At 39.1% G+C, this 27,887-nt stretch overlaps 1 protein-coding gene across 1 annotated transcript; it reads left to right on the forward strand.

Moving 5' to 3' along the window:
- The first annotated feature begins 3,469 nt into the window (after window positions 1-3,469).
- LRRD1 (leucine rich repeats and death domain containing 1) lies at window positions 3,470-27,887 on the forward strand. Its single transcript, XM_020987435.2, has 5 exons — window positions 3,470-5,568; window positions 8,466-8,664; window positions 20,893-21,054; window positions 24,155-24,272; window positions 27,611-27,887. The coding sequence occupies exons 1-5, from the start codon at window positions 3,553-3,555 to the stop codon at window positions 27,795-27,797; spliced, it is 2,682 nt and encodes an 893-aa protein (XP_020843094.1). The 5' UTR covers window positions 3,470-3,552; the 3' UTR covers window positions 27,798-27,887.

Consider the following 27,887-nt stretch of genomic DNA (forward strand, 5'->3'; position numbering starts at 1 on the left):
TTCCTAACTGTGTGACCCTGAGTAAGTCACTTAACCCTGTTTGCCTTAGTTTCCTCATCTGCAAAATGAGCTGGAGAAAGAAATGGCAAACCATTCCAATATCTTTGTCAAGAAAGCCCCAAATGGGGTCACCAAGAGTCAGACACAACTGAAATGGCTGAACAACAGCTTAATGCTTTTGTCTTGATTTTCTCCATATACCCCATTTCTATCTCGTATATACAATACATATATTGTTTGCATGTTGTTTCCTTAATTAGACTGCAAGCCCTTTGAGGACAGATACTGGTTTTTCCTTTCTTTGTATCTTTAGTGCTTGAGAAAGTGCCTGGTACAAAGTTAGCATTTAATAATTGATTGTTGACTTACATAAATGTGTAATCAAAGCAATCTTATTTAGAGGGTGTTGGCTGTTAAAATTTCACGTTGACTTATTTTTTTAAATTATAAATAGTTTTGAATGTAATATTCAGTTGGTTTACTGTTATATAAAGTTTAGTATGGTTATAAACTTTTCAGATTATAAAATAACACTCTCCTTTTATCCAGGCCAATACAACTCAGTGCAATAAAATACTTATTAAGTAGCCTGCAGCAGCTATATGCAAAGCACCATGGTTAGTGCTGGTGACACAAAGACAAAAACAAAACAGTCCCTGCCCTCAAGGAGCTTCCTTACTCCAGATACAATGCAATGTATTCACAGATGAATGTGTCCATGCAAAAGAAATTTCACCGGGGAAGACATGCAAATAACTGAGGGATCAAGAAAGAATTGGGGGATCCTTGAATAGGACGGGGGCTTGTTGGGACCCCAACTCCTTCTTTAGGTCTCTTGGACCCTACTCTTCCTCTTTGGGGCCCAAGACCAGGCTAGAACATCATTTTATACCTGAGCTGCAACCGCCTCCCAGGCTAGTCTCCCCATTTACAGCGTCTTTGAAAGCAATTGGAATGTCTTCCTCTAAACCTTTTCAGTCATGTCTACTTACAAACTTAGCCGGGCTCCCTATCATCCATTGGGCCCTAGATGGACTTCTGTACCATATCCTCAGGGCATTTCTTCCCACCACTTTCTTCCATTGCATTCACCTCATTTCTCATCACTTCCATTTATGGATTCTCTAGTCCAAGAGAAAAGTAGAAGTCCCTTTAATGATCCTGACCTTGAACTCACTTTTGTTCCTGGACCTGAATTGTTCCTCCTAGAATGTCCTAATCATGCCTCTTTCAAACTAAGGAAAGGAATCTAAGGATCCAAGAGTTGAAAAAAGCTTTAGAGACCTGTCTAGTCTAACTCATATCTGACCAAAGTTACCCTTTACAACTTTCCATAACAAATGGTCATCTAACCTTCCAATGCAAGCCTCCAATGAGGGGGAACCACCTACCTCCCAAGACAGCTCAATCCCCTTTCAGACATTTATTAAGCCCCTACTATGTGCAGAGAGAACTCTGCTAGGTTCTGGTGAAGATTAAAAATTGAAATAAGATGTTGCCCTCTCAGAGCTTCAAGCCTAATAATAATGAGGGGCAGGGATTCATAGTTACTTCTTCCATACATCAGTGGGCCCATGGTGTCATTGGCTTGAGAGTTCTGCCTAAAGGTGGACCTGGAAACTGTTCCATGCTTTCTCATCCTGAATAATGCTCTTCTATATCTTTTTATAACTCCTCCACTCAGGATCACAGCAACACACAAAATTCATGGACTTTCAGAGGTGGAAGGGACCTCAGTAGTCCTCTGACCTACATCTACTTAAAAAGAGCACCTGCTACAACACATCAAATAAATGGTCAGCTATCCTCTCTGCTTGAAGGCCTTCAGTGAAGGGGAAACCCACCACCTTCCAAGGCAATCCCATTCTACTTTTTTAAAGAATTAATTTTATTTTATTTTCAGTTCTGAATTCTCTCCCTTCTACCTCCTCCTATTCCACCTACTGAGAAATCAAGAGAGACAAAATCCATTACAAATATGAGGAGTCAAGGAAAATAAATTTCTGCATTAGCCACATCCAAAATGTGTGTGTGTGTGTGTGTGTGTGTGTGTGTGTGTGTGCAGAGATAGAAAGATAGACACACACACACACACACACTCACTCTCACTTCATTCTGCCTCTCTTGAGTCTGTTATCTCTCTGGAGCTCCTTCCCAATTTTTTTAGGTCAAATGGTAAGGAAATCTTTCCTGACATACGGCCCAAACTTGCCTCTTTGGACTTTCCCTCATAGCGGCTAGTTCTGCTCTTTGGGACCAGGCTGAATAAATCTAACTGCCCAGGTTCTCTCCGAGTACCTAGAAACAGGTACAGCATATTCCCCAATCAGGAGCCCTTCCTCAGCATGACTTTTATTACTTTGAAGAAAACACTGCCATTCCAGGGCTATTGGTTGTCTACCTCCCATATTCTTGCTACATGACCAACATAGCCTCTTTTTTTTTTTCTGGTCATACATGTCCTTGAATAACACATACAAGAATTAATAATAAGATATTGAATCATAAGCTCCTTGAGAACAGGGACTGTCTTTGTTTTTATTTATATTTCTATCCCCTGTGCTGAGCATAGTGCCTAGCACATTGTAGGTACTTAATAAATGTTTATTGACTATTGACTAAGACAAGATAATACATGATAATTAGTTAATAGAGGCATAATAAAGTACTGTGAATGGTCCAAAGAAAGGGGACCTCATTTGTATCACATACCCAGCACGGATCAAACTTATGATTTCATTGACCTTGAGAGCTCTCTCAATATAAGGAGCTTCCTGTACCAATGCAGATTAGCACTTACTTTGCAATTTTTCATCTTGGAGAGTTGTCTGAAGGCACTGAGAAAGGAAGTAACTTGCCCACAGTCACATAGCCAGTGTATGTTGGAAGTAGGTCTTGAGCCCTCCTTCCTGATACCAGGGTCAGTTCTCTATCCACAATGCAACACTGCCTCTGTCCCAACTCTGCCTCTCTCTATCTTCCCATTCTATCTTAATCATATATGTGTACATATGCATAGGTGTGAATATGGGATTATAGGTGTTTATAATTACAGAATTATAGGGTTCTGGGTTAGAAGAGCTCTTAGATAGCAAAGACTCTTCATTATACATGAAATAATTGAAATTAGAGTTATCCTATAACTACAAGTGGCATAGATTAACTCGATCATAGGTATGTAGGAAACACGGACTATAAAACACCACTTTTTTTTGAGGATAGATTTAACCTCCTTCAAAGTATTCATCCCAGTTTCCACTGAAAAGTATTCTCTGAATTCATCAAAGAATGAATCTCACTGATATAGAGGTCAAGTTGAGAGAATAAACTTTGTCCATGATCTTGACATGTTCACTACATATCCCCTCTTGTCATATAGTATCAAAACCTTTAAACTTATACTTTCAGACAAAGTAGGTAAAAATGCTCATTAAAACCAGTTACCATCTTGCATTGGCAGAAAACTCCCCAACAAATAGCATGTTTGAAGAAAGGATGCTGCTGAAGAAGTGAAAGAAATCAGGGAACAAATTAGAAAGGATTTTTTAAAAAATGTCCCATTCAGAACTACTTGGAAACCAAGAAAATCCAGTAACAGCACATTTCTCTCCTGAAAAAGAAAAGGATGAAAGTACTACTGACTTAGGAGGAAAAAACCTTGAGGAAAATCCTGAAAATGATGCTGACAAAAAGACCCAACCACATCCAGCAAGCCATCCTGATGTTACAGTGACTCCTAAAACTTCTGATCTAAATGAAAAAGATATCCTCCGAGGATCTCAAGAAGATATTGACAACAAAGACATTGACAACAAAGACTTTGACAACAAAGATATTGATAATAAAGACATTGACAATACAGCCATAGTTGAGGAATTACCAATTGATAAACCAGAAGAAGTGATCACCTCTCTACCAGATGAAGAAGCAAGGTATGTTATGAGCTATGATTATGGTGAGGATGAAGAAGAGGAGGAGGAGGAGGAGGAGGAGGAAGAGAAAACAATAATAGAGGTTGCTCCACAAACTTCTGAAGACTACAGTGAAAAAGGATTACTATTTGAGAGCTACATAGAAAACAAAAACTTCAGAGTTAGGCTGAATTCCAAGAATTTGCAGAAATTTCCCAAAGGCCTTTTAAAAACTCAGGATGTAAAATATCTCTATTTAGATAAAAACAAAATAAAAACTTTTCAAGTGGAGCCAAATATGGCAGGTCTTGAAGTATTGTCCATGAAAGAAAATGAATTAATAGCACTACCACCAGAAATTATATTGCTCTGTAATCTAATTGTGTTGAATGTCAGCCACAACTACATAGCCTCCCTCCCAGCAGAAATATCACAGCTTGTGTGTCTAAGGCAACTTTTCTTGGATAATAATAATTTTTTGGAATTTCCTAAAATACTAGGAAGTCTTGAAAAGTTGGAATTTTTAAGCTTGTCTGGAAATAGCCTAAAAGGTCTACCAGAAACAATGGCCAATATGACAAATTTAGAGGTCCTCAATCTCAGCTCAAATCAGTTTTCAATATTTCCTAACATCATTTGCCACCTTCTAAAGTTAATTAAGCTAAGTGTCTCAAAAAATCTCATAAGCAGTTTGCCAAAAGAAATCAGACAGCTAAAGAATTTGGAAGAATTTTTCCTGGACCACAATAAACTGACATTTTTACCTGTGCAAATCTTTCGGTTGCTGAAACTAAAAAGGCTCCATCTGGTTGATAATAAACTGGAATATCTTTCCCACAACATTGAGAACTTCAAAGAACTCAAGGTCCTCCAACTTGACAAAAATTTATTGAAACAGCTAAATAAAGAAATGTATTCCTGTGCTAAGCTAGAATATCTTAGCCTTAGTGACAATGACTTAGAAATAATTCCTGCTAACATTCACAGACTTACAAACCTGAGAGCACTCAACATCAACCGTAATAAAATGGTGGCCCTTAATGAAGACATCTCCCATCTGAAATATCTCAAGGCGTTAGAATTTTCTGGAAATGCAATCAAAGACATTCCGATTGAAATAAAAAATTGCCATCAGATAAGGAAAGTGGACTTCAGCTTTAATAAACTAAGTGATTTCCCAGTAGGCCTTTGTGCTCTGAACTTTCTTGAGCATTTGAACCTTAATGGAAATGAGCTTTCAGAAATACCTGTTGACCTCTCATTTAGTAGACAACTAGTTCACTTAGAATTAAATCAAAACAATTTATCTTCCTTTTCTGACTACATATGTAGACTTATAAACCTCAGTTACTTAGATCTTAGTAAGAACAAAATACTTCAGATTCCACTGTCTATCTCTGATATGGCTTCTCTCCGGGTGCTTATTTTAAGTGACAATGTATTTGAAAATTTCCCCAAAGAACTGTGCACTTTAGAAAACCTACAGACACTTGATCTTTCCGAAAACCAAATACAGTATGTCCCTTCTGAAATCAGTAACCTACAAGTGATCCAATACTTGGACTTATCAAGCAACAGATTTGAATGTTTTCCGATTGAATTGTGTCAGCTATCTACCCTGAAGGAGTTGAAGTTATGCCAGAAGAATGGATGGAAGGTAAGAGAAGAATAATTTTTTCCCCTCCTTAAAGGAAAAAAGTGTTTGAGCTGGTATTTATCAGTGAGCTCTAAAACATTTAGCTTCTTAAATTAAACCTATTTGCTACTCCTTTTAAATAAAGGTTACAGATACAGCTTTTAATAAGGGAACTAGACAGGAAAAAAATAGCTTACCTGACAGCTGGTGCCAGTAGCTAAAACAGCTTATCCCTCACGTTCCCTTTTAAATAAACATTAAGAAGTCACTTGTGGGAATCCTCTCTAAAATCATAGAACCATAGAAACTTCAGAAGTTCTAGAGCACAGCAAGGATCCTTTGCTGGAATACCTCTATTGACAGAGTCCTCACTCACTAAGTCCTGAGGCATTTCTTTCCAATTTTGTACAATTCTGGTTGTTGGAGAGTTGCCAAAAAAAAAAATCGAGCTGAAATTTGTAGACTTCTGTTCTTGCATCCAAGAACTACATCACTTTTTGGACTGCTACTATATCACATGATGACTCATGTTGACCTTGCTATCTGTTAGACCCCTAATTGTTTTTCACTTGAGCCATTTTCTCGCCAAATCTCCCCACTTCTGTATATGTAGCAATAGATTTATTTTACTGCAAGTGTAGGACTATTGCTATTCTTCCTTCATCTTGTTCTATTCAGTCCACCATTCCAGGCTGTCAGAATCTTTTGGGATCCTGATTCTGTCTTCTAATATTTTACCTGTCCCTCTCAGTTATGTGTTTTTATGGAAAACTTTATATGCCTACTAATTCTTCTTTCTTTCAAATCATCGATAAGAAGAGAACTTGGCCAAACACAGAGCCATGTTGCACCCAACTGAAGACTTGCCTTCAGGTTGACATTGATTCATTATTTGATACTACCTAAATATTAAATAATGTCACATATTAATAATAGCAATAATAATTAACTACTAATATTAAATTAACAACACTTCATATTTTCGCCATTTTGTTGCTTTCCTTTTGATACATTAACATTTTGTAGGGTAAAGAATTTTTTTTTGTTTTCATATTTGAATATATCCATTTATGTCTGATTATATCTATCACTTTTTACTTAAGTCAAGATCTCTCCCATCCAAAATTAACCAGTTTTGAACCTACCTGTGTTATCGTTCAGTATTCATCTTTTCATCTTGTCCTCAAGAATGTTATAAAGTGACTGTCAAGTACCTTGATAAAATCCAGATTCCTTCATCTATAAAATGAGAAGGATATTAATAGTTGTCATAAGATTCAAATAAGACAGGGAAGGTCAATTGCTTTGTAAACCTTAAAGTAATTTAAAAAATTTGCCAGCAATCATCATCATCATCATCATCTCCTCAGCATTCCCCAGACCTAAAACAGTTTAGTGACCCTATTAAAAAAAAAAAAGAGAGATTGGTCTGGCATGACTTAAAAGGTCTTAGTGAACCTATGCTGGCTTTTAGTGATCACCTCTTTCCTTAAAACTGTCCTCTTAATAATTCATTCTAATGTTTTCCGATATTTATTTAGTGCTTTAAGATTATACATTTTCTCATCAGAGCTTCACAAATACATTGTGATGTAGCTGTTACACGTTATTAACCCCATTTTCCAGATGAAGAGACTGAGGCTTAGAGAAACTAAGTGCCAGAACACAATTAATAAATGTGCATGTGTTAGAGGTAATGGGAGAAGCGTTCATTTAAACTCTGATCTCTTCTGACTCCAGGTTTGACACATATAACACTATGCCACCAGAGTCCGTTAAGAATTTGCATGAAACTGTTCTCAAGTTCATTGACATATAGGTTGAAATATTAAGCTTCCTTCGCCTTTATGAAAACATATAGTTTCCTAGAAAAATAAAAATGTGCCTGCTTCTCCCTATCCCTACCAATATAGTTTTTAAATCATTTTAATTTATGGTTGCTAGTTTAATAGGTAACATAATGATATTTTAACATTCCTTTAATTTACATTTTTCACTGCTTGGCTGAGTACATACATTTTATGTATCTGTTTAGACTACTTATCCACTGTAAAAGAAGCGTTAATCTTTTTTATTTCTATAATTTTCTAGCATATTTTGTTTTACAGCTTTTATCAGTTATATTTGTCACATACACAGGGTGTTCTAAAAACCTTTGCTATAGTTTCAAACTATTAAAGCATTCAGGTCACCCTGTACTTTCTCCATTTGGTTGCTTTCCTTTAGATATTTAGTACCTTACGTTTTGTTGGGATAAGAATTAATTTTTGTTTGTTTGTTTTTGTTTTTTTTGGCCAGGCATTTGGGGTTAAGTGACTTGCCCAGGGTCACACAGCTAGTGTCAAGTGTCTGAGGTCACATTTTAACTCAGGTCCTACTGACTGCAGGGCTAGTGCTCTATCCACTGCGCCACCTAAATACCCCAAGAATTTATTTTTTATTGATATATTTGAATTACATCCATCTTGTGTCTGATTAAATCCATCACTTTTGATTTAGTAGTCCCATCCAAAAACTAGTATATATGTGTCATAATGTATTCTTCTGTTTTTGTTTCTGTGTATGTTGGATGTTTTGTTAAATTTGTTTACATTAGTTCTTTAGATCATATGAAAATTATTGCAGGTTTTATGTGGGCTAATCATTGTCCATACATATATCCAAATATCTTCACATCCATTGTACAGCATTTCCTTTCCCCTTTCCCTACTGTCCTGTTACCTCTGCTTATAATAGACTGACTCATAACAGTTTGAATCCATCTACCCTCCATAACTGCTCCTGAAGACAATCTTCCTCACCAACTCCCCTGTCATTTTGGGGGGGAAAAAATAGCATGAATGACTTTTCTTTTAATTTTTATTTTTTTCCATGAATGACTTTTAAGGCATAACTTTTTTATTGAACTTTTGTTACAGTTAACACAACTCTCAGGTGAACTGTCTAATTTGACTCAGCTTGAAATCCTTGATATCTCACATAACAATATAAAAGAACTTCCAAAGAATATAGGAGAATTAAAAAGTTTGGTCAGTTTCTACGCCAGTAACAACTTGATAAATGCTCTTCCACTGTCTTTTGAATCTTTGAACAAGCTCCAGCATTTGAACATGAGTGGTGAGTATTGAGTCTTTTCTGTCCGTAGGGAAGTGAAAAAGAAACTTAAGGATGGTAGGTGTATGCTTCTTTTGGAAACATCTGCCAGACTTGCATGCAGAGTGAATAGACAAGGACCAGGGGCATTTGAAGAAAGAGAAATGCAAAAGTCAAATCGGATGGGCACTAGTACTGTATTAGAGTACATGTTAGGATGGAAAGAGCTTTGAGTTTTGAGTCAAAGGATCAGAGTTGCAACCTTGGTTCGGCTCCTCAACTGCCTATGTCACCTTGAGCAGGCCACTTTATCATTCTAGGCCTCAGTTTCCTCAGATGTAAAATGATGAGATTGCACTAGATAACTGTTAAGGTATCTTCAAGCTCTTAAATTCTTAAGAAAAATGTGAAATCAATGGGCATGTACTTAAGGGGTACAAAGAAAGAATATGATTTAGTTCCTGACCTGGAAATATACGTGCCTTAGCTGGAGAAGCTGAATCATGTATTTAGGTGTATATTCATGTATGTATACACATGTGTTTATACATATATGGAGATGGATATTTTGTATGTGGAGCTGGAGAAACTGGATCTGTGTGCGTATACAGGCATACTTCAGAGATATTGCAGGTTTGGTTCCAAAGCACCACGAGAAAGGAAATATCATAATAAAGCAAGTCACATGAATTTTTTGGTTTCCCAGTGAGTATAAAAGTTAGGTTTACACTATACTGTAGTTTTTTGGTGAGGCAATTGGGGTTAAGTGACTTGCCCAGGGTCACACAGCTAATAAGTGTGAAGTGTCTGAGGTGAGATTTGAACTCAGGTCCTCCTGACTTTAGGGCTGGAGCTCTATCCACTGCGCTACCTAGCTGCCCTATATACTATAGTTTAGTATTTGTTAATATTATGTCTAAAAAAAGTATATACTTTAATGAAAAAATACTTTATTGATAAAAATGCTAATCATCTGAGCTGTCAGTGAAAGTCATAATCTTTTTGCTGGTGGAGGGTCTTGCCTTGATGTTGATGGCTGCTAACTGATCAGGGTGGTGGCTGCTGAAGGTTGGGGTGGCTGTGGCAATTTCTTCAAATAAGATAACAACGAAATTAGCCACAGGGATTGACTCTTCCTTTCCCTCCACCGTTGTAGGGTTATTAATTGGCCTAATTTCAATATTATTGTGTCTCAGGGAGTAGGGAGGCCAGAGGAGATCCCTGTCAGTCAGATACATCCAACATTTATTGATTAATTTTGCTATCTTATGTGGGTGCAGTTTGTGGCTCCTCAAAACAATTACAACTGTGACATCAAAGATCAGTGATCATAGATCACCATAACAGATGTAATAATAGTGACAAAGTTTGAAATATTGCAAAGATTACCAAAATATGACACAGAGATACTATGTGAACACATGCTGTTGGAAGAATGGCGCCGGTAGACTTGCTCTACACAGGGTTGCCACAAACCTTCGGTTTGTAAAAAACGCAATATTGACAAAGTGCAATAAAGCAAAGCACAACAAAACAAAGCATGCCTTTTTGTCACCAGGCAATCACGACGTCACACATGAAAACCAGCTTTATTACAAGAGAAATGAACGCGCATGTGGAACCCCAAGCGTTCATAGTGCCCATACAAGTTTGTACATTTATGACAGTACAACAAAAGGAGGAGGAGAGAACAGAAAGGGGTGTGGCACGGGAGGGGAAAGGTGCAGTAGCCCCTCCCAAAGGGGAGGAGCAGGAACGAGGCAATGGCAAAAGCAGCATTCTTTTCCCTTGCTAGAATAGGCTATGAAGGTAGGAGAATGAGCCTATCTGCAAAGGATCCCAGCTACACAAGCCTTATCCCAGCCTGGCACGAACTGGCTGGCACCTGTCTTGCTTCCCAAGAGCATACAAGAAGTCCAGCTTGGGCTGCAAACAAGATATTATGTCAGCTTGAGGGGGTGCTTCATCCTTGACACATTCAGGGTCTCCTGCATGCTCTGGGTTCAGTGTTTCTGGGAAATATGGGAACTCAAAAAGACAAGTTCAAAGATGTGTTTCCTGTAAACAACATATTGTAGGATTACAGTTTTTAATCCATTATGCTATCCACTTTTGTTTTGTAGGAGAGTTCATCCCATTCACATTCACAGTTATGATTACTATCTTTGTCTTTCTTTCCATCCTCTTACAGCCCTTAACACTGTACGTATTTGTGCATATATACACTTATAGATGTTACATTGTATGTACACTGATATGTATGTTTACATGGATTGCGTGCATGTCTTGATTCCACACACAAATATACATATACACGCACAGACACATATAGAATGTTCATTTCCCTTTTTGCCCTCTCTTGCAACCGCCAAGATCTAAAAACATTACCCTTCGACTCACAGCTGTTTTATGTTTTTCATCTCCTATCTACTTGCCCCATCTTATGTTCATCCAGATATCCATTTGAAAAAAGAATAAGCAGGAAACACTTAAAAGATGTAATAAATGGAAATGTATACATGCTATTAATGAACATATGATCAGAAAAAAGTATGAAATACCAAAATGTTTTTAAAAAGAAAAGTTTTACAACATAACAGAGATTCAGCAAAATGCTTCTCACTGAGCCAGCCATGCCACATTTGGGAAGGTTCTTTGCATCCATCCACAAATAATATATTTTGTATTCAGTTCCTTACCTGTATATATGCTGGATCCCCCCAATAGAAAGGAAGGTTCTTGAATGGTGAGACCATGGCAGTTTTGTTTCATATCCTTAATCTGTGGCACTGTGTTTGGCACATAAATCAATCAGCCAGCATTTATTAAGTGCCTACTGTGTGCTAGGTACTGTACTAGGGATATGAATACAAAGAATGAAACAATCCCTATTTATATGGAGCTTACACTCTAATGGGAGAGAAGAGGTATACGTATATAAGTATGTATGCGTAACATAAATATGAGGTGAATAAATAGAAATAAATTCAAAGTAATTAAATAGCAGTTAAGTTGGGAGGGAAGGCACTAGCAGTTAGGAGGATCAGGAGAGAGACTTCATGTAGAAAATGATGTTTGAGCTGCCTCTTTTTTTCCCTCTTGATAATTAATTCATTTATTTTTAGTTTTCAATATTCACTTCCATAAGATTTTGAGTTTTAAATTTTCTCCCCTTCCCGCTCCTCTCCCCGCCCCCCCATCCAAGACAGTGTGCAATCTGAGATAGGCTCTATTTATACATTCATATTAAGCATGTTTTCCCATTAGTCATGGTATAAACAATAATCAGAACTAATGGGAGGAACCACGAGAATGAAGCAATGAAACAAAACAACAAGGGAAAAGGAGAGCAAATAGTCTGCTTCCATCTGTATTTAGGCTCCATAGTTCTTTCTCTGGTTTGTGGATAGCATTTTCCATGGTGAGTCTTTTGGAGTTGTCTTAGATCCTTGCATTGCTCTGAAGAGCCAAGTCTATCAAAGTCAGTCATCCCACAATGTGGCCGTAACTGTGTACAATGTTCTCCTGGTTCTGCTCATTTCGCTCTGCATGAGTTCATGTAAGTCTTTCCAAGTTAGTTTTTTTTTTTTTAAGTCTGTCTGTTGAGCTGCCTCTTACAGGAACAGAGGGACCTGTGAGATAGAGAGGTAAGGCAGGAGTACATTTTAGGCACGTGGGACAAAGGGGGTAAAATGATGGAGAATGGGAGATGGAGGGTCATGTGTGAGGAACAGAGATAAGGCCAGTTTGGCTGGATCAAAGAATGTGGGAGAGGGATTAACATCCTGGAAAGATAGTTTGGGGCCAGGTTGTAAAAGGCTTTAATAGCTAAACAAAGCAGTTTATATTTGATCTCTCTGAGAGGCAACAGGAAGCCAGTGGAGTTGGTTGAATAGGAGAGAAATAATTTGTGCTTAAGGAAAATAATTTTGGCAGCAGTGTGTATGATGTAATGGACTCAGATAGGCAGATGCTCGAGGAAAGGAGGTAGTTAGAATAATCTAGATGAGAACTGATGGAGACCTGAACTGAGGGGTAGCTGTGTGAGTAGAGGGGAGAGTTGGATGCAAGAGACATGGAGGAAGAAACAGCAAGATTTGAGTAAGTGAGGGATTCAGCACAGCGTCTGACACACAGTAAGTGTTTAATAAATGCTTGTGGTTGACATGTCAGACCGAGAGACTGGAAGAATGGTGGTACCTTTGACAGAAATAGGGAAATTTAGAAGAGGAGAGGATTTTTGCAGGGGGAGGAGTCAACAATGAGTTCAATTTTGTACATATTGAATTTAAGATGTTTCTGAAATATCCAGTTTGAAATGGTGATGTAGGACTGAAACTCGAGGGAGAGACCTGGAATGATAGATAGACAGACAGACAGACAGACAGACACATAGATAGATAGATATGTAGATGGGTAGGTAAACAGACACACAAACCAATAGATACATAGATAATCTGTGCATCTTTCATATAGAAATGTAGACATTTTAGTTAAACCCATTGAAGCTGACAAGGTTACCGAGAGTGTGTTAGAGGGAGAAGAGGGCCTAGGACAGAACCATGAAGAAAATGGTTCTGTCCATGTTCAATTTAAGGAACCTGGTGTGGATTATGAGCTAGCAAAGGAGATGGAGAAAGAATGCTTTGACATGTAGAAATAGAACTAGGAGAGGGTAGTATCTTGAAAAACCAGTAAGAGAAAGTATCTAGAAAGAGAAGGTGGTCAGGAGTATCCAATGAAACAGATAGGTTGAGGATAAGAACTGACAAAAGACCAGTGTTCTTCACTCATTTCAGTCATGTCCAACTCTTCATGATCCCTCCTGTGGGGTTCTTGCAAAGATATTGGGGTGGTTTGCCATTTCCTTCTCCAGCTCATTTTACAGATAAGGAACTGAGGCAAACTGTACAAAATCAATTGCAAAAACCTGCCTATTCTCTTCTCATAAGATGTTTATATAGGTAAGAAAGTAGACATAGTAGTTATTTATGTTCTCTGGGTTGCTTTTTTTTGAGGGAGGCAAGGTAAATAATACTGCCTGTGCTTGTTTTCAGTACAGTATCATCTCCTCTTTAACTGATCTTTTTTTAAAATTTTTATATTTTTTAGGCAGTTGGGGTTAAGTGACTTGCCCAGGGTCACACAGCTAGTAAGTGTCAAGTGTTTGGTTTGAGGCCACATTTGAACTCAGGTCCTCCTGACTTCAGGGCTAGTGCTCTATCCACTGTGCCACCTAGCTGCCTATCTCCTCTTTGAGAGAGCTTGAAAATTCATTCATTTTCAAAATTGTGTCTCCTCCAGCACAGATTTCTTCTGTGTGTATTTTGTCTGGTTTATCTTGTCCTGAATTAATTTTCTTGAGCATAATTTCTACTTCCTTATACGTGATGACAACAGAGGTGAAAGAAATTCAGATATGGTTATCACTGATAATGAAAATTAATCACTTAAGAAAAAGAAAGGGTTAAGTGACTTGCCCAGGGTCACACAGCTAGTAAGTGTCTGAGGCTGGATTCAATACCTTTGGAAAGAATAGTTTCCCTTGAGAGATGAAATCCAAAGTCATATTGTAAAGGAAAGGAGAATGAGAGTAAATGGAAGTTCTGAGTGTAGTTGAATCTAGTTGAGAAAGGGAGCAGATATTAGCTTGAGGAGATAGTGGAGTCAGTTTAAGGTTTTTTAGGAATAGGAGAGACTTAGGTGTGCTTAAAGTCAGTAGGGAAGGCACTAGTAGATAGGGAGATACAGAAGATTCAAGAGAGAAGGGATGATTGAGGATGTATAATCCATTGGAAAAGATGAGGGGATGGGATCACATGTACATATAGAAGGATGGCCTTAGCAAGAAGAGCCACCTGTTTGTCAGACACTGGGGAAAAGGAGGAGAAGAGTGGGAGATGTGGTCAAGGGATTTTGAGATGAAGAGAATAGGAGAGAGAAGAGGGAGCTTACATCAACTGGCTTCGATATTCCTAGTAAAGAGGCAAGATCCTCAATTGGGAAAAGGTGGAGGAGAGAGGTGCAGAAGGATTGAGGAGAGAAGAGATTTGGAATAACTTCTGTTGGGAGTGAGATAAAGAGGCAATTCAAGAGGAATAAAAAAAAACTATCTTGCAGTGAGAGCCTAGTTGAGGTTGGATAACATGATTGATCAGTCAATCTATTAACAGTCTCTGCCCTCAAGAAGCTTGCAATCTAATGGAGGAGACAACATGCAAACATATATATGAAGTAAGCTACGTACAGGATACATGAGAAATAATTAAAAGAGGGAAGGCACTGAAATTAAGAGGGGTTGGGGAAAGCTTTCTATAGAAGGTGGGATTTTCGTTGGGGCTTAAAGGAAGTCAGGTGGATCAGTAGTTGGAGCAGAAGAGGGAGAATGTTATTGACATGGGGGACAAAGAGAAGGCCTGGAGGTGAGAGGTGGAGTGTCTTGATTGTAGAAAAGCAAAGAGGTCAGTGTCACTGCATTTAAGAGTATATAGCAGGGAGTAAGGTGTGTGAAGAATGAAAAGGTGGGAGGGGGCTAGGTTATGAAAGGCTTTGAATGCCAAATAGAGTATTTTGTATTTGATCCTAGAGGATGACTAGAGATCATCCTCCAATACCGTATGTTCTCCGTTACTGCAGAGGACCGTCCTGGAGCCTGAGGGACTGGGAGGATGGTGTTGGAGGATGGTCCTCTGCAGTAATGGAGAAGGTAGGAGTGGGGTAGTGGAAGTTTTAGTGAGAAAGATAATGAGTTTTGTATTGGACATATTGAGTTTCACATGTCTGCTGGACATTTAGTTCAAGATGTCTGCAAGGAGTTGGAGATGTGAGATTGGAAGTCAGCAGAGAGGTTGGGGCAGATGAGGAAGATTTAAGAATCATCAGCATAGAGATGGCAATGAAGTCCATGGAGCTTATGAGATCACCAAGTGAAGTAGTATAGAAGGAAGAGAGAAGAGGACCTATGACAGAACTCCAAGGGGCACCTATGGTTATAAAGCTGCTGAAGGAAGATCCAGCAAAGGAGACTGAGAAGGAGTGATCATTTAGGTAGGAGGAAAACCAGGAGAGAACAGTGTCCCACAGACCTAGAGAGAAAAGAGTATCAAGGGGGAGAGATTATCAAAGGCTGCAGAGGAGTCAAGGAGAAAGAGGTTTGGGGAAAGGCCATTGGATTTGACACCTAAGAGATCAATGGCAGCTTTGGAGAGAGCAGTTTCCTTGAATGGATGAAATTGGAAGCCAGACTGTAAGAAGTTAAGAAGAGAGAGAAAGGAGAGAAGGAGAGAAATTGGAAGCACGGATTGCAATCAGGCTTTTTTGAGGAATTTGTGTACTAAGGGCAGAAGAGATAGAGGATGATCATTAGTAGAGATGGAAAGATCAGGTGAGGATTTTTTCAGGATGAGAGAGATATGGGCATGTTTGTAGGCAGTAGGGAATGAGCCAGTAGAGAGGGAGAGACTGAAGATAAGTAATAAATGACAGAGATGGGGATGACAGAGGGGGCAATCTGTTGGAGGAAATGGGACGAAATGGAGTCACTTGAACAAATAGAGGGGTTAGCCCTGATAAGGAGAAAGGCCACATCATCATGTCAGATGAAGGGGTGAAGGAGGAGAGAGTGGCAGAAAGCACCTGAGTGACAGGAGATGAGGAAGAGGAGAGTAGAAGGAGCTTATGGTGAATGGCCTCAAGTTTGGTTTTTTTTTTCCCTATAAAATATGAGGCAAGGTTCTCAGCTGAGAGAGTGGGGGGAGGGGGAACCATGGGAGGTTTCTGGAGGCATGAAAAGGTTTGGAAGAGCTGCTGTGGAGAGTAAGAGTGTGAGCCAATAAGGGAGGTATAGTAAGATTGTCTAGAAGCAGTGCAAGCCCAGTTGAGGTTATGTAACATAAATTTATAGTGGACTTAGAACAGTTGTATGATTTTCTCCAACTTGGTTCAGCAACACATATGTAGAAGTGAAGATGACGAATGGTGGGAGTGATTCAGGGCTGAGGCTTGGCTAATCATAATAGGGGATATGATAAAGGCACTGAAGATTCAAAAGGGAAAGAGTGTAGAGTTAAATTGGTTCACCAAGAAGTCAAGATGGAGGGAAAAGGAGAGAGTGGCCATTGCAGGAAAGATGGCTTGGGAGAAAACTGAGAGGTCACAGTGCAGATAAAGAGCAGGGTTATGGAAAGGAAGGCAAAGGGAGAGGAGAAAAGCCAATGGCTGGTGGTCAGATAAAGGGATTTCAGAGGTCTTGAACATGGCTGTAATATCCCTAGTCTGCATGACTGGGAGTCTTCCTCCAGCTAGTTAATTATTGAATTGTTGGATTTCACATCTCAAGCACAGGAAGTGAGTTTTCTATGAGCTTTGGGAATGACTTAATTACCAAATAGATTTATAATATAGTAGAATATAACTAGTAGAATATAAACTCCTGGAGGGTAGAAAATGGTTTTTAATTGCTTTTTTTTTAAATTTAAATTTTATTAATGGTGTTGAATTGGTTTTTGTTTGTTTCTAGTGAGGCAGTTGGGGTTAAGTGACTTGCCCAGGGTCATAAAACTAGTAAATGTTAAATGTCTGAGGCTGGATTTGAACTCAGGTCCTCCTGACTCCAGGGCCAGTACTCTATCCACTGTGGCACCTAGCTGCCCCTTTTTATTTCTTTTGTAGTGTAATATCTAACACACAAAGTAATATCTAACACAAAGTAAATACCAGAAGGACAAATGGCACCCTAATTTTCTAAAAGGGAAAAAGATTAGAGCAGAGGTTCCCAAATTTATTTGCCTACCACCCCCCTTTTTAAAAAAAATCACTCAGTGCCCCCCAGAAATCTACAATTTTAAAAAAAATTCGCATCATTAAAAATATAATATATATACATATATATATTATATTTTTTTTGGCTAGGCAATGGGGTTAAGTGACTTGCCCAGGGTCACACAGCTAGTAAGTGTTATGTGTCTGAGGCCAGATTTGAACTCAGGTCCTCCTGAATCCAGGGCCAGTGCTCTATGCACTGCGCCACCTAGCTGCCCCTAAAATATATTTTTTAAATTTAATAATTTATTATAAATTTGTGGGTTTTTTCTCTGTATTGAAATTTTGATGACACAATATTATGTCACTTAACCATCTATATCATATTGTAAACAAGTCATTACATGCACATATTCCTGCAGATGCATGATGGACTTCCCAACAACACATGATATGCTCACCTGCCAACACTTGCTTGTTAAGACCGGACTTGACCACTGGTCAGTTAAAACTTCCATTTTGTGAATTTATTTGGAAAATGATGTAATCACAACAACTTTAACTCTTGTTATACAACAGATGAAACATGTACAAATGGCTTTTCAAAACTTTATCTGCTTTTCTTAGACTTCTACTGCCTTTTTATTTTTATTCAACACTTCCTATTGTACCCCCCCCATCATTCCAGCACCCTTCCCCCTGGGGTGGTATTGCCCACTCTGGGAACCTATGGATTAGAGTCTGCAAATTGTCAGTGAAGGAATTTGATGTTGATTCTTAAGTAAAATCTAGAATAGTTCACTCAAGGTTTTTTGTTTTTGTTGTTTTTATATTCATATGGTACTTACTATGAGATTGTGCTAAGCGTTTTAAAATTATTATCTCATATGAGATAATTAACAATCCTGGGTTATTAGCCCCCCCATTTTACAGATGAGGAAACTGAAGCAAACAGAGGTTAAATGACTTGCCCAAGATCACACAGCTAGTAAGTATCCAAGGCCAGATTTGAACTCATTTCTTCCTGACCCTAGGCTGGGTGTTCTATCCACTGTACCACCTAGCTGCCTTAAGTATCCAAGTGATAATTAGTGAATATCTAGCAAAGGAATCAGTGATTACAAAGAGCCAGCATGTTCTCATTATAGCCATGCCAGACTTACCTGATTTCCTCTTTGGGATAACGTTACTAACCTGGTTAATCAGGATGTTGCAGACAAATGTCCCTAGATTCCAGTTAAATATGGGACAAAGTATTGCATGCTAAGCACGTAAAGATGAGAGAGGTGAGCTAGGCAATTAGATAGATTCCAAGTTGGTTGAATGGTGAGACTCAGAGAGAAGTCATCAATGGTACAGTTTCAATTAGTGGCATGTCCAGGAATCAGTGCTTGGCCCTGTGCTATTTAACATTTTAATCATTGACTTAGATAAAGGTACAGATGGCCTACTCATTCAGTTTGCAGATGCCACCAAGCTGGGAGGGAGAGCTGCCCATTGGATGACGAGTCAGGATACAAAGTGATCTTTCCAGGCTAGAACAGGGGGCTACATCATATGAAAGGAATTCAACAGGCTCGGCATCAAGTCTTATGCTTGGATTCAAAAAACTGACTTCACAAGAACAAATTGGGGGAAGCCTGGTTTGTCTGTGTCTCTTGTCTGAGAAAAGTGGAGGGCCACGAGAAGGCTACAATTTCCACATGAGTTATTAGGGTGTGATGGTAGCCAAAAAACCTAAAGCAATTATAGCATTAGGAATGATAATTCACCTAACAGGAAGGAAAGGCTAAAAGTGCTTCTCTCCTTAGTCCTCTGGAGGATTGAGTTCAATTCTGAGGGTCACCATTTAGGAAGGAAAGTCCAGAAGGCAATTGGAATGGTCACAATGTGCCTTGGGTCCATCTCACATGAGGACCATTTGATGGAAATGGAGATATTAGTCCAGAAAAGAAAAGACTCAGGGGGAGAAATGATAGCTTTCATTAAACATATGAAGGGCTAGGACATGAAACAAAGACCAACCACTCTTGTTCTCTTTGGCCTCAGTGAGCAGAACCAGAAGCAGTGAGTGAAAGTTGCAGAAGGGCCAAGTTGGGCTTGATGACAGGGGAAGTTTGGTAGCAGTTAGAGCTGTCTAAAAGTAGAATGGGTGGTCTCAAGAAGGGTAGGTGCCAAAGGGGCAGCTAGGTGGCGCAGTGGCTGCTCTGAAGTCAGGAGGACCTGAGTTCAAATATGACCTCACACCCAACATCTGACACTTACTAGCTGTGTGACCCTGGGCAAGTCATTTAACCCCAATTGCCTAAAAAAAAAAAAAGATAATGAGTTCTATTTTGTGAGGGCAGCTAGGTGGACACTTATGAGCTCTATGACCCTGGGCAAGTCACTTAACCCTAATTGCCTAAAAAAAAAAAAAAAAAGAAGAAGAGTAGGTGCCCTTGAACTGGAAGTGCTCCAGCTGAGATTCGGGGACTGGTGGATGGGGATGCCACAGTGGGTATGCCTTTCGGAGGTGAGTTGTACTAATGTGCAGGTAGAGGTCTCTACTAATTCTACAATGTGGTGATTCCATGAAATCTTCATTAAGCAGCCACAGGCAGAACAGTGAGCCATGTACTTGGAATACATGGTACTCACTCTTCGTTTTACAGTTTCATTGAGTAGGCCCTCCAGAGTCTGGCCGCCCTCCCTTCCAAGTCTTCACATACTTCTGCTGAAGTTGGACTCAGAGACCCTGGGTTCAGATTCTGCCTTGGCCATTTCCTACTTGTGTGCCCTAGAACACATCATTTCAACCTTTCTGAACCTCTTGAAGGAAGTGGCACCTATCAGTTATCTGAGGTTAATGAAAATCCCTGGCTTGAAGGGTCAATGTGAAAATCAAATAGAATAATGCATATATTAAGCACTTTGAAAACCTTGAAGTGGGGTATCCATTTTAGCTGTTGTTTTTAGTATTCTCTCCCCCATCTCCACTTTCCAAAACATGCCTGTCTTCCTTGATGGCTTAGCTCCAATGCCAGCTCCTCTCTGTAGATTTCTCTGCTTCCTCCCTCTGCCTGTGCTGAGAATGTTTTTCCAGTCTTTCTAGTGCGCTCTGTATCTATCTCTCCTTTGCCCTCATCATTTCATATGTGGTAATATGCTTATCTGTGTATCTGTCATACGCTTCAGCAGAATATAAACTCCTCAATGGCAGACTGTTTTCTTTATGTATCTCCTGCAGCTGGGCCTTGTACACAGTGGGGCACTTAATACATGTTTGGAGGAAGGGGAGCCCCAGGAATACAGCCTTCTTTATGTAGAGCTTTCCTTTCCCCTTTCGGTGCAGCTATCCCACTTTATAGAAAAAGCCAATGAGCCGTAGAGGGGCTGATGATGTGATTAACAGGGTCTGGATCTTTTTAAGCCTTGGACTTAATTCATTGAATGTCTCCCTAATTTTCTTTCACTGAAGGTACAGTTTGACTACTGATGTTTTTCCACTAGGAAATCGTCTGACAACATTGCCTAATAGTCTCAATAATCTTTCGTCACTGAGGGAAATAAATTTTGATGACAATCCTTTGATTAAGCCTCCACCTGAAATCTGTAAAGGGAAGATATTAAATGTTATTGGACATTATCTACAGAAAGCTGAGGACAGAGATGGTAGGTGATGAATGAGTACTTCGTAAAAGTCATCAGCTGAGATGACTCCCCACTCTCTCCCCCTCAGTTCAACGTAAGCTACTCGTAGTGCAAGAACTGTTTCTTTTTGTGTTCTCAGAGCCTAGCCCAGTGCCAGCTTGCACTTATTAAATGCTTACTGATTGAATGAATGAATATGTCCTTTGCAAATAACAAAGGTGGTAGTTGTTAGATATATACCACCTCTTTCTAGAGGTCATTCCTGGTTCCTTTGGGTGTTACTATGTATTGTTATTAACATGTATATACTTATGTAAGTACTTTGTATTGATTTTGTATGTATCTCATGCATACTTATCTATGTACATATATACATATACCTTCCAGTAGAATGTAAGCCCCTTGAGAGCAGGGACTACCTTCCTTTTCTATTTGCATCTCCTGTGGTTGGCACATAGTAGTAGATGCTTAATGAATGTTTGTTGCTTGGATGACTAAGGGATAAAAATAAAGGCATGCCTATATTTTCTGTGAGTTTAAAATATGATACCAATAATTCTGGTCCTTAAGACAAGATCTGTACTAATAAGTACAAAAGGTAGAAGACCCCCCCCGTGCAGAAACAAGAGTGATTCTTCCCCACAAATCTCGCCTCTTGTTAGAGAAGTAGTGGACCATAGGTGTGGAATACGGCCTATATCTTCAGATGTGGCCAATAGGTTGGGGTTTTTCCTTTACTTCTTTGTTACAAGGAAGGATTCCGTTAAGAGATGGCTTAGAAGATGGTCATTTGGAAGTGACAGCAATGCCAAAAAAGAGTATCCATAAAACTTTCCATTCAAGGACCTCTCTGACACATTCACTGATTCATTCAAACTCATTATGGCCAGGCTCAGATTAGCCATCACCTGCTCAGTTCTATAACCACCATAACCATAAGTCCTGTGTAACAGTCAGGGCAAGTGGCCTGCAGAGATAGCAGGAGATTGGACCCACGTGGCATTAAAAGTATTAGGATCTGAGCCATTCTTGTCCAACGCTTGTAGCAAATAGACTAATACTTCCCAAAATAACATTGTTTTCGCTACATATTTGATCAGCATAACATCCTGTGCAAATTTTCCATTGCTGCTGCCTCTCCCTCAAAGCTTTTAAAAAAGATGTATTTGATATTTTTTCCATTGTTGTCATTTACTGATGCCACCCCCATTACCCCATCTCATACATCTCTCTCTCTCTCACCCACACACCCATACCCACACCCACCCCTCCCCCTTGTAACAAAGAGGTACAGTTTAGCAGAACAACAGAATTTGCTGAGCACATGTGACAGCATATGCCTCATTCTGTCCCTATAGTCCACCTCTCTCTCCTGAGAGGAGAGAATGTTTCATTAATGTTTCAGTTTGTAGGAGTCAAGATTGGTTGTTGCATTGACCTGAGCTGTGAAGCCTCCCCAAAGACTTTGAACAAGCATAATTATTGTGGAAAAAGGAGTTTTTGCCAGCCCAAACCATAAAAGGAGAAGAACGGGGGAGAAGGATAACTAGGCTGCTAAGGGCCACAGAAATACTATCATCAGTCATAGTTACTTAAGGTCTTGAAGAGGCCTGAGAATCAGTCTGTTATGGCATTTAGAAACCTTAAACATCACCTGGTCCTATCCTGTCCTCTTATAGATGTAACCCACGGTCCAGCTCCCTAAGAGATAATGGACCAAGTGCAATCTTGGTTGCTGACCTCCATGTCTCCTTAGCTCATTATGTCTCTACCCAGAGTTTGCTACAGGAAAATCTCTGAATGTAGCTTGTGTATATATGAAGATGGCTTATGTGTAGTTCTCCACATTTGTAGGTAAGTAGGTACTCAGATCCTGTATAAGAATTAGAGGTTACAAGGTACATACCTAGGATGGGATAGCTTTTGTTCTGCCCTACAGAAAATGCAGAACACATTAGAGGACTCATAATTCACAAACAATACAGCAAAACACATGCAAAATTCAAAGTAGCCAGGACTATAATATTGACCATCCAATCTCTAATACAATTTACTGTTTCGAGAGCTACTTAGAAGTCAGAGGAGCTAGGCATTGTACTAACTTTTGTTACCTTCCTCTGCTAAGAAAGAAATGATGTTTGCCATCCAGTATTAGGGATTTTTATAAAGACTCGTAAAACATTGCACTTACATTTTTTAAAAATCATTTTTACTCTGAACTTGACAAACTCCAAATAAAATGGGCATTTCCATATACATATTGGAAGAGAAAAAGAGAATTGTACGTGAAACTGCAGGCTACTATTATATACACCTTGCTTATCTTTTAGGCATATGAGTTCAACTTACTGCTTTCAAAGCTGTCTGGCTTGTTTGTGCTTCTTTCTGGTCTTTCTTCTGTTCTCTTTTCTGTATTTTAAGATAAGCTGCTCAATGGTTCTCTTTCATTTCTTTTCTTTCCTTTTTTTTCTATCCTACGCATTCTCATTCTCCTCAACCTCCAAAGTCCTTGTAAAAAATCGCATTTGTCATCCACTTCAGAGAAGTCTTCTAAAATTGAGTCCTTGATGAAGATCAGCTTAACCAAGGTGACTCTTAATTAAATGGAGAAAATGGAAAATTGAAGTAGTGGAGAAAGTTGGGAAGCAATGACTTCCAAATTTGCTCAGGGACAGTGTGAGCCAATCAGAGATCACTTGGGACAGAGAAGACCACTCTGTTTAAAGACTAGTAGAAAAATCACAAGACTTGAGAATCAGTAGTATCCTGGCTCAGGCATGAACTCTGTGTGAATTTGGCCAGCCACTTAACCTCTCTATACTTCAAATTCCTTAGCTAGAAGATGGGGGCTTGGATTAGATTGTCTCCGAACTATCATTTAACTCTAAAGTTATATAATGATGATATTGCCAAGAGAAATTAAGCAAGGTTACAGGGTGGTAGAAGCTGTCAATTAATGATGGTTCTTTTTTGTCTGAATTGTTATGAACATCAGAGATACGTGTGTTAAAAATAAAATACAGAAGCATTCCTTAGTAAGATATATAGGATGTTCATTATTTAAAATGTAAGATCCTTGTCAAATGAAGAGCCTTAAAATTTCCCTTGTCTTTATTTTCAGAGAAAATACTGCAGAAGTTGTTGAGGACAGTGTCTCGCAGTCTATCCGGAGCTCACTTTGAGTTTTTCTGCGAAAAGCTACAAATAAAGAAGCCAGTGATTGACGTGCTAATGAAGAAGTACTTCTGCATACTATCATTTGTAGTTCTCCCTTTCAATGGAAAACATGTGTCCATGTATACAAATGAGAATGCATGTAAAGCACGTGGCAAACCTTGTAATGCTAAATAAGCAACTGCTATTTTGCGATGATATACCTTTATGAAATGCAGCACGGTGGTGCACTGGATAGAGCACTGGGCTGGGAGTCGGGAAGACTCCTCGTCATGAGTTCAAATCCAGCCTTAGATGCTTACTGGCTGTGTGACCCTGGGCAAGTCACTTCACCGTGTTTGCCTTAGTTCCTCATCTATAAGATGAGCTGGAGAAGGACCCTGGGCAAGTCATTTCACCCTGTTTGCCTTAGTTCCTCATCTATAAGATGAGCTGGAGAAGGAAATGGCAAACCACTTTAATATCTTTGCCAAGAAAATCCCACAAGGGATCATGAAGAGTCAGATGTGACTGAAACAACAACATATATGCATATATATTACAAAAACAAAGTAAAAACAATTTATGAATTGATGAATTATCTTCTGTTTATTTTGTAGATAAGAAAGCTAATTTCTTCTTGTTCACCTAACAGGTTATGGTGTATTTATAGGCCATTAACAACTAATGTTTTGCATTCCACATGAATGTTTGAATTTCACAAATCTTGCTTGCCAGGGAGCCAAGCTCATTCACTACTTTCTTTTTTCTTTTTAATTTTTTTTGCTTTTTGGTGAGGCAGTCGGGTTTAAGTGACTTGCCCAGGGTCACACAGTTACTAAGTGTCATGTCAAGTATCTGAGGCCTGATTTGAACTCAGGTCCTCCTGACTCCAAGGGTGGAGCTTTATCCACTATGCCACCCAGCTGCCCCATTCACTACTTTCAAGAGAGAAATATCTCTGCTCTAGGAATGATTTCAGTAGACTAACATCTATCCTTTATTGTTGAAGCATGAACAGAAGGAGGATTCATCAATTTAATTATCATAAAAACTGAATAGTAACATTGTAATGTGATATTCCAGTAGCATATGATAGCAATAATAATATTGTACCTAATGTCTGGTAACTTGAAATTTTAAAGCAAAGCTCCATTTGTGTTCGTACAGAGAAACAGGTGGCCTAGCTATGAAAAGAGCAAATAGGGCTGTTTGGGCAGATCAGTGCCCTAACCTATACTCAGGACTATAGATTCAGTCAAGGAATCAAATAGAGGCTACAATACTTGTATTGGTGATATATGACAGTGGTCCCTTACCCTTTTAATATGGCAATGCTAGAGAAAGCTGTGTGGCCTTGGTCAAGTCACTTCCCCCTTTTTGCCTCTGTTTCCTCATCTGTAAAATGAGCTGGAGGAGGAAATGGCAAACCATGCTAGTATCTCTGCCAAGAAAACCCCAAATGGGGTCATGAAGAGTCAGACACAAATGAATGACTGAACAACAAAAGAGACATCTCAAAAGTAACAAATCCAGAATAGAATTCGTTTTCTTTTCCCCAAACCCTCCCCTATTCTAAATTGTCTCTATTTCTGTAGAAGGCACCAGGATTCTACTCGTGCTTTAGGCTCCTAACGTTGGCCTTCTCCTTAGCTCCTCAAGCTTCCTCAGCCCACATAGCTACTAACTCTTATGCCTCCACACCATCTCTTCCCATCTGACCTTTCTCCGTGCACACACTCCCTTAGTTCAGTCCTTCAGCACCTCTTCCCTAGGTTACTGTGGCAGCCTCCTAATTGGTCCCCTGCCACAAGTCCCTCACCTCCAGGCCATTCTACACACTGCTGCCAAAGTAATTTTCCTTCAATGCAAAACTGACCATATGACTCCTCTACTCAGTCAACTTCAATGACTTCCTATTGCTTCCAGGAAAAAAGATGAACTTCTTTGTCTAGTTTTTAAAGCTCCTCACAGCCTGGCCCCAAACCACCTTTCTTAACCCTCACCTAACCCCACAGGCTTATTGTAAGGATCGTATCAGATCTTAGTAAAGTGTTCAGCACTTTTCCTAGCACATAGCAGGCTCTTAATAAATGCTTATTTCTTCCTTTCTTCCCACTCTTGAAGCCAGCCAAAATGGCCTTTTTACACATGACATTCCAGCTCTCATCTCCATGGCTTTGTTCTCACCATTCTCCTTTGCTCAGAAAGCATTTTCTCCTTAAGTATCATCTTCTAGATGAAGCCTTTCCTGATCGCCCCAACTGCTGGTGCCTTCTCTCCCAAACCACTTTGTATTAAATGACATTGAATTCGTTTGTATATATTTTCTTTATATTTATCCAATACACACATATACATATACATATATATACATGCACACACACATACACATATATGTGCATGTATCTCCTTGTCATTTCCCCAGCTAGAATGCCAATTCCTTCAGAATAGGGATTGAATTTGTTTGTATATATTTTCTTTATATTTATCCAATATACACATATACATATACACATATATACACACACACACACACACACACACACACACACATGTGTGCATGTATCTCCTTGTCATTTCCCCAGCTAGAATGCCAATTCCTTCAGAATAGGGATTGAATTTGTTTGTATATATTTTCTTTATATTTATCCAATATACACATATACATATACACATATATATACATACACACACACACACACACAGATGTGTGTGCATGTATCTCCTTGTCATGTCCCCAGCTAGAATGCCAATTCCTTCAGAGCAGGGATTGTTTCATTCGTTGTATCTCCATTCTGGGGGCCTAGCACATTACCTGGATCATATCTGACACTTGTTGATTGAGTGATTAACATTCTATCCTTGCAAACTGTTGGACTGAAAAGAGAGGAGGAGGAGGAGGCAAATAGGCCTCTGGCAGTATTTGGATAGCTCAGAGGCAGTTGTTTTCCGACCTTAGTACAGCTGTCTGTGTGTCCTTGAGTTCTCCAAGTATCACCGTCCCAGAGTCCGGGCACTGATGGCAACATTCCAGAGAAATCTGTGAAGGTCTTTCAAATTTCAGATTTAGCTGCTATGTGTTTATTAAGGCTTCACTGAGACAAGTGCTAATTTTAGAGTGTTCTTGGTGGATAAAAAGTGGAGCATTTGAATTTAATGAAAATGTAGGCATTGATTCCTATAAGATTCAAATACTCAAGATATCTGCAGTAGTAGTAGTAACAGTAATGGTAGTAGTAGTAGTAGTGATAATAGTAGTAGCAAAAAAAAGTCTAGTGCAGAAAAAAAGGGACTTGCCCAAGAACACACAGCAGAAGAGCTAGGAACAAAATGGAAGCATCATGATGATGATGATGATGATGATTGTTAGCTCATAATTTTATGATAATAAAAATTAAAGATTTTTTCCCCTCAACTTTAGGATCGGTACTAAATTGGAAGAAGCCATTCTTGAGGCACTCAACATATGGAGAGTAGAAAAAGATCCACCACTAAATCCTGCTGTATTGCGAGACCAACTTATAAGAATAATAACTATAACAGGGATACAAGAACTGATTGATAAAGTCACAGCTCTAAAGCTTTGTACCCAGTTATTCAAATTATAAACACTCTATAGAAATAAAATGATAGCTTATGAAACATTTGTCTCATTGGGTCTATAAATTTGAATATTTTCACTGTAACTTTATTTTAGA

The sequence above is a fragment of the Phascolarctos cinereus genome, unplaced genomic scaffold, assembly GCF_003287225.1.
Source record: "Phascolarctos cinereus isolate Bilbo 61053 unplaced genomic scaffold, phaCin_HiC Scaffold_1;HRSCAF=81, whole genome shotgun sequence".
Classification (NCBI taxonomy): domain Eukaryota; kingdom Metazoa; phylum Chordata; class Mammalia; order Diprotodontia; family Phascolarctidae; genus Phascolarctos; species Phascolarctos cinereus.

What these genes read in the sequence shown, in the direction of transcription:
- LRRD1 (XM_020987435.2), top strand. Translation starts at nt 3,553, where the DNA reads ATGTCCCATTCAGAACTACTTGGAAACCAAGAAAATCCAGTAACAGCA. An exon ending in GCCAGAAGAATGGATGGAAG is followed by an intron (nt 5,569 to 8,465) that starts GTAAGAGAAGAA and finishes CTTTTGTTACAG; the next exon opens with TTAACACAACTCTCAGGTGA. An exon ending in CCAGCATTTGAACATGAGTG is followed by an intron (nt 8,665 to 20,892) that starts GTGAGTATTGAG and finishes TTTTTCCACTAG; the next exon opens with GAAATCGTCTGACAACATTG.